The sequence below is a fragment of the Sinohyriopsis cumingii genome, chromosome 6 (genome assembly GCF_028554795.1).
Source record: "Sinohyriopsis cumingii isolate HCF-2022 chromosome 6, ASM2855479v2, whole genome shotgun sequence".
In the NCBI taxonomy this organism is placed as follows: Eukaryota; Metazoa; Mollusca; class Bivalvia; order Unionida; family Unionidae; genus Sinohyriopsis; species Sinohyriopsis cumingii.
In genome coordinates, this window is record NC_142966.1 from 111831090 (window position 1) to 111843518 (window position 12429).

At 35.3% G+C, this 12429-nt stretch overlaps 1 protein-coding gene across 4 annotated transcripts in view; it reads right to left on the bottom strand.

The window, feature by feature from the left end:
- LOC149797726 (MBT domain-containing protein 1-like) overlaps positions 1 to 12429 on the bottom strand; it is a 77651-nt gene that overhangs the window by 55026 nt on the left and 10196 nt on the right. For 3 of the 4 annotated variants that reach the window (XM_089962659.1, XM_089962661.1, XM_089962658.1), the window contains 7 exons: positions 10420 to 10568; positions 8010 to 8100; positions 6914 to 6993; positions 5925 to 6045; positions 2685 to 2819; positions 1786 to 1874; positions 79 to 222 (listed from right to left, as the gene is read on the bottom strand). In XM_089962659.1, the coding sequence (XP_089818785.1) occupies positions 79 to 222; positions 1786 to 1874; positions 2685 to 2819; positions 5925 to 6045; positions 6914 to 6993; positions 8010 to 8100; positions 10420 to 10568 (809 nt within the window). The remainder of the gene's footprint in view (positions 1 to 78; positions 223 to 1785; positions 1875 to 2684; positions 2820 to 5924; positions 6046 to 6913; positions 6994 to 8009; positions 8101 to 10419; positions 10569 to 12429) is intronic. The other variant, XM_089962660.1, reaches the window with a different exon arrangement.

Sequence of the window (12429 nt, forward strand, 5' to 3'; positions counted from 1 at the left end):
TGTTTAAAATCAACAAAAAAGGTTTATAATATCAATTTGAAAAATTTCTTCAATAAATTATGTGAAATAAAACTTAACCTTTACATCGTCATAGTGAAGTCGCAACCTTCCACCAACAATTTCATCGACTGATGCCACTCTCATAGCTGATACACACATCTTGTCTACAACTTCAACATGCATCTTCTTCTTGATCTTGTGATCATTTATGCCCTCAACCACCTGAAATATGAGATGTAACTACCAAATATGCTTGCATATAATGCACCTCATTTTGTGCTGACAATCACATATCATCATCATATATCATTTTTTTCTACCCCTTGGCCCATGTAAATCTATTTCAATTCACTGCAACAGAGCAGCACATTTTCATGGCTTGAAATTATTATTTTCACTGGTCCAAAGAATCACCACAATAATCTTTTTAGTGATCCTGCATAAATTAAACTAACCTGTGTATTTTATTTTAATGTTGTTGTTCTAGGGTTTAACGCCATTTTTCAGCACAAGATAGGCTATACATGGCGGTCAGTATAACTGGTGGAAGAAGAACCCTGGAAAACCCAGGGAAGAACCACCGACCCTCGAGAAGCTACTGACAGGCTTTCCCATGCACCCATGCTAGCCGAGCCTTGGACTCAAACCCACGCAGACAGAGGTGAGATGGCAGTGATCCGGAATGGTGAGCACTTTAGACCACTCAGGGCCCCTTTTTTAAAACTGTAATAATACTCTTCTGGGTCATACTACAAGCATTTGTATTCACTTTCCTATGATTTCTGGTACTTTTACTCTCTCTTCACAAGATATTATTTACAGTTGGAGTCTATTATCTTCTTCTGATTTCAGACATTTTGGGTGCATACATACCAACTTTACAGGGGTATAAGAGTAATTGTTGCTAATATGAGTAGCCAAAAAATGTGATCTGAGCATATGAAGTGTAATATATCATTTACATGCCACAGTTACAGGAAACAATGAAAAATACACATTTATTTTTTCTAGTAACCTGGATCTGCAGCTGGTTAAAATTTTAGCCACAAAATGGTCAAAGTCCAACTGGAGTAGTATCAAAATACAAACACAAAACATGCTGAAAAATTTATATAAAACATACACTTTCGCTAGTCTACATGTCTAATTTTTGCAGAACCATCATAAATTCAAGTCCATAAATTCTGAAATGAGCACGACAATGTGTTCAATATAAGTACTATATTACATCACTCATAGTCTTCTAAATTTGTACGTGGCTTTAGATTTTCTTTTTTCTGCTTTGACAGGTTTGAAAGATTGCTCTCATCTAACATGTTTCAGTCATATAACATCCACAAGCCACATCAATAAAGCCTGTCTCACTCAACGTCTGGTGCCCTTTTGTAAAGTATTGACTTGTCCACTATATATACAATGCTAATTCAATGTTATACAGTACATCCTGCTAGCCAATATATTTCAGCATAAAATAAATGAAAATTTGCTTGCTACGAGTGAAAAACAAAGGTATATGTCATCTCATGAGTGAAAACCTTTTCACTCGTGGCTTTGAGATTTCTACCCAGTCTATGAAATATATCTGCTATTCACTCATTTCAAGCAAATATCCTCTCTTTAATCATGTTATCAAATTTCATCTATAAAGTTTTATCACAATAAAAAAAAACATCAGGACCTAATAGCAAATATCTAGATAAAAAAATTATGACAAATTTGTTTCCAACTTGAAAGAATTTTAAGATAGGCAAGACAAACATTCCAATTATAATCATTGTTATCTACCTTGCTGTAGAAATTACTAGGCAGTGTCCGAGCCCCTGTTAACCTTTTCACCAGGTAGTCTTTCCAATCATTGTATTTGTGCTGTATACCTGTTGATGGAAATATTCTGGGTAAGACTTATAATTTGGAGGCATACACTACAGTACATACATTCAACAGTTGTTTAAATTTTGTCTAAATTGACAACAACAAAAATTGTGCAAATCAAAAAAGACCACGAAAAGGCAGAAAACTTTGACACAGCTAAATGTATGGCTCTAAACAGTACTGTTGAGAAATGAAGAACATACACACACACACACACACACACACATATATATAAATATATATAAGAATTTTATATTTCAGACGAAGGTGAGTTCCAAATATGAACTATGGGGATCTCTACCATTTTATATTTACACCACATAAAATTCTGAACGGACGTCCCTCTGAAACTTGTGGTGTCAATACCACAATAGTCAACACAGGCTGCTGACAGGGTATATTATGTTCACTGTATTAAATTCAAACATATAATATGTGAACGTAACAAACTACTGAGAGATCAAACGTCACAAATAGTGTCATTAAGATCCAGGAGTTCTAGTCCAAAATTCATACTGCACAGTATGATTAGTCCCATAATGAATAATACTCTACAAATTTTTCATTCAGTGAGACAAAATGGCAATAGGAAATGTATCTGAAGACCTATGGATGCTTATGGCAACGGACTGTTCCAGCAAAAAAGGTACCACATTGGAAGAGGAATACAACTATTTTTCCCAGGCATGTGTATGTAAATCAATTTCAGACAATGCTTTTAGCATTAAAATAATGTTTTAATTGGTGTCATTCCTCTCATCCCTTTATATAATCATATATATACTGTTAAAAATCTTGTCCTCTGGGCTTACTTTTGGGTGGTACAAGTGGCTTCCCACTGGTGGCACACCAGCCAACTGGATGTATATCCTGGATACACAAGTTGACCCAGAAATCCTGGCTGTAGTCATCTCCAAACCCTTCATAACGCATAAGAGCCTTGTAACCTGTTAAACAATAAAAATGAGAATGCAGAAAAATGCAGCAAATTTCATGACATATTATATCAGGGGTCTCAAACTACCCTGAGGACCGCATGACAGCATTTTCAATAGCCTGATTGCCGTCCCACCTTTGTTATCTCTCATGACACCTTGTGACACCAATCATTTTGCAGACCACAGGATATGGCTTGGCAGGCCCCATGTTCAAGACCCCTACATCACACTATGCCAACATAGTAAGGGTTTCTATGAATAAAATATCTCTTGCCACTGTATATCATATGACCTTTCCAAATTCATAATCAAAGAATTATGACACTTCCTCTGATACAAGTGTTACCTATGTGTTTATCTGTCCCCCAAGGGGAGACAATTTTACCTACTGTAAGCTTTTAATATTGTTCATTGGTACTATAAATACCTTGCAGACTTTGCTAATTTACTTGAAAATGTTAGTTAATTGGCCATTTCAAATTTTAGCTTGCCAAACCATAATAATTTTTGTAACTTAAACAACATCAGCAGACCTCAACTTAGTGAGTAATCAATGGCAAAAGATCACAAAAAGCTGAGGCGAATGAATGTTATTTTTAATACTATACCAAAAGCTGTCTGACAGAAGTGTCAATAGTCATTATCTGCTTCAAATTCCTGCCAACAAAATTCACTATTTGGATTTTTCTCAACTATACCAGATCTCAAAGTACTGCCAGGTCTTAAACTCACTAATTAAAGGCCTTAACCTTAATTTTCTTCTGATGATAGTTCACAATAATAAAGCCTAAACACTGAGTTTATGTAGTTTGCTTGCCCATAGTTGAATTTATGGTACTTCAAAATGACCACAATTATCCATATGATTTTCATGGTTAGGTATAATTAGCTGATGTTGATTGTAGCAGTGAAATGATTCATTTATACTTTTCTAGTATGAATACACATACTGATGCACTATGTGAAAAATTGATTCAAAATAATACTGACCCTAAACAAGTTACTTCAATCCGAGTCAGTCATGACTAATTATTAGCCATTGGCCACTGTTTGTCTTTAAACTGAGAATTCATCAGAAACAGCTGTCACATCAACAGGTACTCATTTTTGCCAGAAGAAAAGAAAGATAAAACACTACTGACAACACCCACTCGCCATGTACAAATTAAGGCGAGGTGATATGGTTTTTAATCAGTGTCTCCCCATTCACTGATCAGAAATGGAAACAGCCTAAAAAAACAGACAACCATTCATCTCTAGGGCATGTGTAAAATGCTGAATTTCACAAGTGACTGAAAACATGCACAACATTTTCAGAATCATCAAAACTTCTAAGAAAAGATTATTAACTATTAATATAATGTATTATGTTGAATACTCTTTCATTTTTTGACAAACTGCCTGTGAAGAACTGTTGAGCTCCCTTATATAAATCTTCTATGAAACTGTTTTCCAACCTAAGGACAGTTCTGAAAGTGCTTTGGGATCCCTTTGCAAAAGTTTCTTTATAAGATCTTCAATCTTGAATTTTAATCAATTTTGCTGCTGAGAACTTTTCTGATGGGAATATTATTTGTGCTCAACAGTAATGGCACATTAAGAGCCAGCTCATTCATGGCCTAGGGTGCCTGCTGCAAGGCTGTCTTGCATTTGCAAAGATGAAAGTGACAGGAAAAACTGCTGGAAGCTTTTGGATATTTATACATGATCGTCCATGTCTGTGCTTTTTCATTTTAGCATAGTTAAGGAGTGATTTTTTGCCAGCTGATCCATAATTAATTTTGTCTTTGCAGCCCGTGCTCCAGGCAAGTCCAATTTCCAAATACAATCCAATAAAACTCCTTATTGCCACCATTTTCTTTTAACACATTAATCCCTAACGATGAATTAACGTGGCAGGAGGTAATAGCCTACTGCCAAGCTCTGTGGTGTCATGGTCATGCAGGATACACTAAAGACATGGTCAGCAAAACGAGTATTGCATCGTATCAAATTAATCTGCCAGTAGTCTGTTTGGTAGCATTTTTTGTTATCTCATTATGGATAAGAGTAGAATATAAACAGATGCTAAGTCTATGTCTGTCTGTGATCTGCACACTGGAAATACAACCAATATGTCAACGCACAAAAGGGAACCAATTACCACTGACAGACTTTCTAAAGAGCATAAAGTTGATGTGTTTCGATAACGTATCATATCATAGGCTGTGTAAAGTAAATCTCATCAATATGCAGCATGGGTGTATTGTTGTACCTTTGGTTGACTGGACACGTCATGTATTAGACTGGTCACTTAAAGACCATACCCAGACTTGTCACATGTAAAGACAGGAATATAATTTAGGAACTAGCAGTCTCACAACAAAAAATGAATGTTTCAAATAAACATCTCTAGATTATACAAATGTGTTCACTAATCATGTAGATGCCATCAGAGCACAAAAACTGAACTCAAGCAAAACTTAACAGGATGAGACAGACTAATGAACAGATAAATGTCAAGAAAATGGAAACACTATTTACCCTATCTTATTTATCACAAATAATGCTTAGCTCTGACTAACTACCCCTTTAATTCTATAGGAAATGCTATCAAGCAGTCATGGTCAGCATGGCTCTGACAACTTGTCAATTAAACCAGCATGCATGCAGGGTAATTACCTGCTATCCTGATGACACTAGCAATTTGTATGTCAAATACATCAACATGAATTACCTATCTTGAAGACAACAGCAATCCAGTAGACCTTTCAAATTACATCAACATGAATGCAAGGTAATTACATATCTTGAAGGCAATAGCAATTCAGTAGATCATGTCAATTATATCAACATGAATGCAGAATAATTACCTGCGACAGTAGTAATCCAGTAGACCATGTCAATTATATCAACATGAATGCAGAGTAATTACCTGCTATCTTGATGCCAGTAGTTATCCAGCAGACCATGTCAATTATATCAGCATGCATGCAGGATAATTACCTATCTTTAAGACAATAACAATCCAGAAACCGTGCCAATTACATCAACATGAAAGCAGAGTAATTACCTTCTACAATAGTAATCCAGTAGACCATGTCAATTACATCAACATGAATGAAGAGTAATTACCTGCTATCTTGATGACAGTAGCAATCCAGTAAACCATGTTAGATGGCAGATCAAAGTCATAATTTGGTAGCTCTACCTTCATACCCATTGTTATATTCTCCCAGTTGTCATGCATGGGAACCTTAAATAGAAACAAAGCACATCATCCAAGTAGAATATTCAATTTTGAATTTATCTTTTCCAATGTATAATATTGGATTGAATCATTATTAACTTTTAGAGAAACCATTAAACATAAAATTTACATGTTTCTGTGTCATGTATCTCTAACCCCTACTAACAGGATTAATCATGCATGCCTTTCTAAGAACTTAGGGTTACTCATATTGCTTGGAATACAACAAAAGGTAAATGATGGTTGACCATGCACACATGAAATAACCCCATATATGCATGTTAACTAGGTTTTAGCTTAGTGGATAAGTCAACAGCAATAGACCTCCAGCAACGCATTCGGATGCACAACATGAAACAATGAAAAGTCAAATAATTATAATCAAATCTATAATAAGTTGTTTGGGGATCATTCAAAAAAATGAAATTTGTAATAATAATAAACATTTATAAAGGCTCATAAAGATATTCAGTCTTTGAACAATAATTTAAAAATAGCAACCTACAAGAAATTTTTTTTAAAAAAAGAAAGAGATTCCATACAAATTTCCTGACATTTTTTGTCAGCATCTAAAACTCTTGCATACCATGTACTAAAAGTGCTGAATTTTGGCTAGTGTAGTATATTGAAGTAATGGACATATAATTTATGCATATTATGGTACATCGTTATTTGAATAACATAAGAAATTCCATGCGGCACAAAGGGCAACTTACAACAGCAATATATCTGGTTATATAATTTACACAATCAAGTCTACTTTCAATTAGTATTAAAGCTCACTTCGTAAAATAATGTAAATAGTAGAGAGACAGAAAGAGAGAAAAAGCAAGCATTATGGCACTTGATTTATAACATCTTAAACTATGCTCACATGTCTGAAGCAAGTAACTGGTGCTGCCTCAGCATTGCAACCAACAAGATAAGGACCCCAATCAAAGCTTTTGTGAGTACCTGAAAATCCAAAAAGACAGTACATATAGAAAAAATGTCTCAACAGTTCTTCCCTTTTGTATTAATAAACTTGATAATGTGCACAATATCAATTTCATTCATATGAACACCTATATATCCCATTGCTCAACAATTAATTTGTTTTACAAAAGTCTGACCATGTTACTGTATAAGATTTGTCAAATTCTCCAAGCTACAGGCATAAAAATGTACATCTTTCCATATTCAGACCATGAAATCTTCTAAGGCTTATTGGAAAACTGAAAAGATCAGGTTTAGTTCCATATTAAGAGACTTCCCTTTTCTCAGTTCATGAAGTAAGGAGAAGCAATTACAATATACACTAGTTTATATGTCAAGTCCAACTACAAAGACCCATATCTGCCATCGCTTAACGTGCTTAAAGATCTTGATCTGAGCAGTTTGATAAAAGCAATGAGCAGAACAAACATATGCCCTGATCTGAAGGTGTATTATGTGATGGGAGATCTGGATCTTTATTGTTTGAAATCTCACTTGACTTATAAATGAGTATACTCATTATTTGTGTGTGTGTGTGTGTGTGTGTGTGATTTAGATTTTTAACGTAGATTTAATAATTTTTCAGTCTTATCACTATAATGTCTGCAATGTGGCAGTTTAAAGTGATGCCACAGACATGCAGAATGATGTCCCACCCAGTCACATTGTCCTGCCAACAGGCCAACCAGTCCTAACACTTACCTCCTAATGCGGAATGCCTAGCGAGGCAGCTGTTAGTACCATTTGTAGAAGTCTTTGGTATGACTCGGCCAGGGTTCAAGCCCACGACCTCCCGCATCTGGGACAGACACTCTAACCACTAGGCCAGCAGAGCAGTCATTATTTATGCCAAGAGTACAGAATAATTTTTGGCAAAAAGCTTTATTCTCCATTTTTGTGTCATTAACATTCGGCTTTGCTGACAGCTACTACAGAAGCAATGATTCAGTACTGTAGTATGGCTATAAAGTAAGTGAGGATGAAAGTATATTTACCATCATTATTTCCAACAGATCTGGGTAGATGACCTTGAGATGGCAGCCTGATCTTTCCGACTGACTGCCTCTTGCCTCCTATCTGCTTTTTCTATAAAAAAACCAGACAAATAAACTACACATATTCAAATACAGACAAGTTGCAGAACCATACACCAGCCTTAAGTAACTAACACAGAATAACTTAGTACTGGTCAAACTTGGTATCTGCCAGTATTGATTCAAATTTCATATGCTGTTACATGTATTGAATTTCTTATCTGGCTGCTCTTTGACACTTTCCCCAAGTTCAGGATACTTGTACTACTTTGTTTACATAAATACAGAGTGCATGAGTGCAGTGTTCTGGTCCCACACTGTAGAACTATAGAAACTTCAATTAAATATACTGATAGCTACACAAGGATTTGGAACCAGACTAAAAAGAGGTCAAAATCTTTATCAACACCAGCTACATGTACACTCACAGTAGGAAGTGCAACAGATTGGGACAGGTTTTATTCCAAACAATGAAATATGAACTTAAATATCATTCTGGCATTGGGAATTGTTAAAAATTCCCACTTCATGGAGAAACTTGCAATGAACAAAACAATCACAAATTTTTACATAACCTGCTTTTCTGCTGCATCCTATTCCCAATTTTTTGTGTATACAAAGCAGGATCTCTTTCTAACTGGATTGATGTATTTTGCGTCCCGTGTGCAAAATTATATGTAAATACTACCTCGGTATCAAAAAGGGAGCTGTATTGGCCCTGTGGTTAGTGTTCCAGACTTACAAGCCCAAGGTTGCAGGTTCAAACCCTGCCCAGATCAGCCTGACTTTGGCTACTCTGGTGTGTCTTAGAGCAAAGATCTCTGTAGGATTTTAAAACGTAAGTCCAGGACTTCCATTTTGGTTGCAGTCCCCTCCCAGAAATGTATGCAAATTAGAAGAACTATTGGTTGCCATTGAGTTTAATTTTTACATTCTTTACAACACTGACATAGCTCTTGTTTGTCTATTAGAGTGAGACTGTATTTTGTCAATCCAAGGAAGGTCTTATTCAAAGCACTAAGCTAGGCATCACATACTTTCTTTCACTCAGCTACTGTCCCATCCAAACTATCAATTCTAGCATTCTCCTGAATCTCATTACAATCTTCATCAGTTTGCTGTTTAATCCCAAAATACTTATTCAAATCAGAAAATGGGATTTTGTCTCTAAGTCTCAACATGTCTTGATTCCGAGGTCATGTGCACTACTTATTCCGCTACACTCAGAAATGAACACAATAATGAAAGCTGAGGTTGTTTATTTGATGATTTGATGTACTCTTACAAATGAACACATGTATATCTCTGGGTCTTTGTCTCTGAATTCAAGCACTGTAAATATCAGTACATTTTCCCACCTAGCCGCCAGTCCAAGTTTTGAACTTGCCTCAGAGCAATTGCATCATGTTATTTTGATGTACTCTTATAATGGCAACATGTACATCAAGGTGTCTTTCAGCCACTGAATTCTGTCATTATAAATATCAGCACAGCTAACACAATTTCCCATTAAGCACACAGCTGAAGCAGGACTGGCAAGTCTTTGAATTGTGCAGCTCACCAATTACATGCATACAGAGGACACCTGCCTAAGTGATTTTCTGCGACCCAGATACAAAACTGGCGTCCAAATACACGTGATTAAGCATTTCCGAGACCTCTGTTAGAGGAAGGGTATTTTACTCAACAAAACACTGTATAAACCTTTCAGATGTTGATGCGCCATCAAACACCAAGCACGCATACAGATTCTTTATTTGATGAATATTTCCTGTAATTAAAACTGAACAAAACCTAAAGTCAACAGTCTAGAAGACTTTTCTTTTCATGATGCTGTACAACAGGCTTTGAATGTTAGACATCCTCTTGTTTAAAATGTCTGTCTAAAAACAATAAAGCTAAACAATTACAGCACAAATTGTGGGTAATCAGTACCAACATAACTATATTTACCAATGCATGCATTATATATATGGACAGAACATGAATATGATGTGCGACACAAACTGCATGTATTATAGATGGATAGAATACAAACAGGATGTGTGACATAAACAGTTACAACTAGGACTTTCTTACTGATGGGAGTGGAAGAGAAGCACTTTCAGCAAATGTAGCACTTCTGTTGAAAGAATTACACTTATATGACAATGTAAAGAATTAATGCTCATGATGACACTTTAAATTTCATCTTACCGAAGAAAAAGGAAATATAAAATCATATATTTATCCTCAGTTAAATAAGCAAAAAAGTAATTTAATAAATAGAAAAGAACATTTTAAAGTTGGTAATATAGTGATCTGGACAGTGATGGAGGGGTGGACTCTTGAAGGGCAGAGGAGGGCTCTGGGATAAAATGTAAATACTTACAGAGGCTTTGACCTCAGTGATTGGTGGCAAAGGCTTTCCTTCCCTCTGAGAAGTTGCAAAGCTACGAGAGCAAGACAAACTGCAGAATCTCTTTGACTTGGAGTAGAAAGCATGCTTAATTCCCACTGATCCACATCTTTCACAGGTAGCTGTAATGCAAACAAAGTTTTAGTATACCAGAGGCTGGTTGATAAAGATGCAAAATAGAATGAGCTTTCAGGGAATGCTATGTCTTGCCTTCGAACTTCACTATGGTGATGCCTCTACTGGTCCTCAGGAGCCAAAATATACTGCAATCTCTATCAAAATGGGTTCCAAAGCAAATATTTCAAAATCTTGCAGAATTCCAATTTTCAGCAATATGCAACAAAAATTCTAATCATAATTGAAAAATATATTCAAAACTTATCAGGATCAAATCCCATTCTCAACCACCCAAGAAAAATCTGACAGGAATAATGGTATATCCAGATACAAACTATCTGTATAAATTACTACTGCAGTTAAGTGTCAGTTAATACTGAATATAGCAACCTCTGAAGAAATTAAAAATTTAAATAAAATCTAAACATGTAAAACTAATCTGTCAAAAAACGCATTCATTCTGTCTTGCAATCTGAATTCACTTATGTCATACTATACACTAAATGTGGGCTAGACAAAAATCAGCTGAAGTATTGGGATATAACTTTGAATCATTTGGACCAGTTCGTCCATTTCTGTGAGACAATAATGACTCTGATGTGTGGCAGCACAGTAATCCATGTTTTGTAAATAGAGGTGATTCAAATGGCAGTTACTGGCATACACTCAAGGTTTGATCATTGGGACTGACCTCAAAGTTGAGAATAGATTTTGAATGAACACAAAGATGCAAATCAACATGCTTCCTTGGCCGTTGCTGAAAAGGGGACAAGACTGATGCAGTCACAGTATAAAAAATGACCCAAATATGTATAAAGAAGAAGAAAAAAAAAGAACTGGAAATGTTTATAGATTGTTATGAAAATATTAGGGAAAACCCTGTCAAACTTTTAATCATTTAAAATTTCAAACATATTATATATAAAAAATTCAGCAGAATACTAATGTCGTGCATGTTCTGCCATGGCATAATCCAAAACCATGCAAAATCACTGGAGCAAGCAAGTTAAGTCACTGTGATCTACTTTTACATGTGACTGAAAGTAATACTCAGAGAAATGGCCTCATAAAGTTGCATAATACAAACAACAAAGTTAGTAAAAGATGGCTAACTGCAAAAACATAATCAATGGAGCACAAAATATAGGTTAATGTGACCTGCTTTGCCAGTGCTCAATAGTACCATCCAAGATAATATATCTGCCAAGTTTCTTGACTGTACACACAATAGTGTAAGAGAAACTGCATTAAATGCAAAACTTTGCTGTAACCACTGGAACAGAACCTGAATTCTCCAACAGTTTTCGACATGAACAATAACCATAAATGTTTTCCTCACGAATTATCTACATCTTGTTTCTTTTCATCACTTTTTCTGCCATTTTAAGCATTCAGTCCAATTTAAAAAGGTTGCTGGTCATCTACATTCTTTTGTTTTTTTAACATTAAAAAACTATTATTCCATGAACCAGTCTATCATGCAAGTGTTTAAGTAATTTGCACACGAACACCCACGTGCAAAACTGTCATCCAAAATTTAGATTTTCTAGAATTCTGTTAAAATTCAGAATGACAAAATTAACACTATAACTTCATTATTCCACAAAAATGTGGAATGGTTGGCATCTCTGCAAGTGATGTACTAAATGATTAGATGTGTCAGTAAAGATCCAAAGGATTCGAATGAGCCTTAAATTAAAGCTTGGTTAATCTCTTTGCTTGACATACTAATGTTATAGAAATAAGTGTACTTGAGAACAGAATGAACAGAAAGACAAAGGATGAACAAAAATCTCAGCAACAAGTCATTGCTTTATCTATTTGAAACATTTGGGAAACAGTACTGATCAAATGATGATCTGTTTG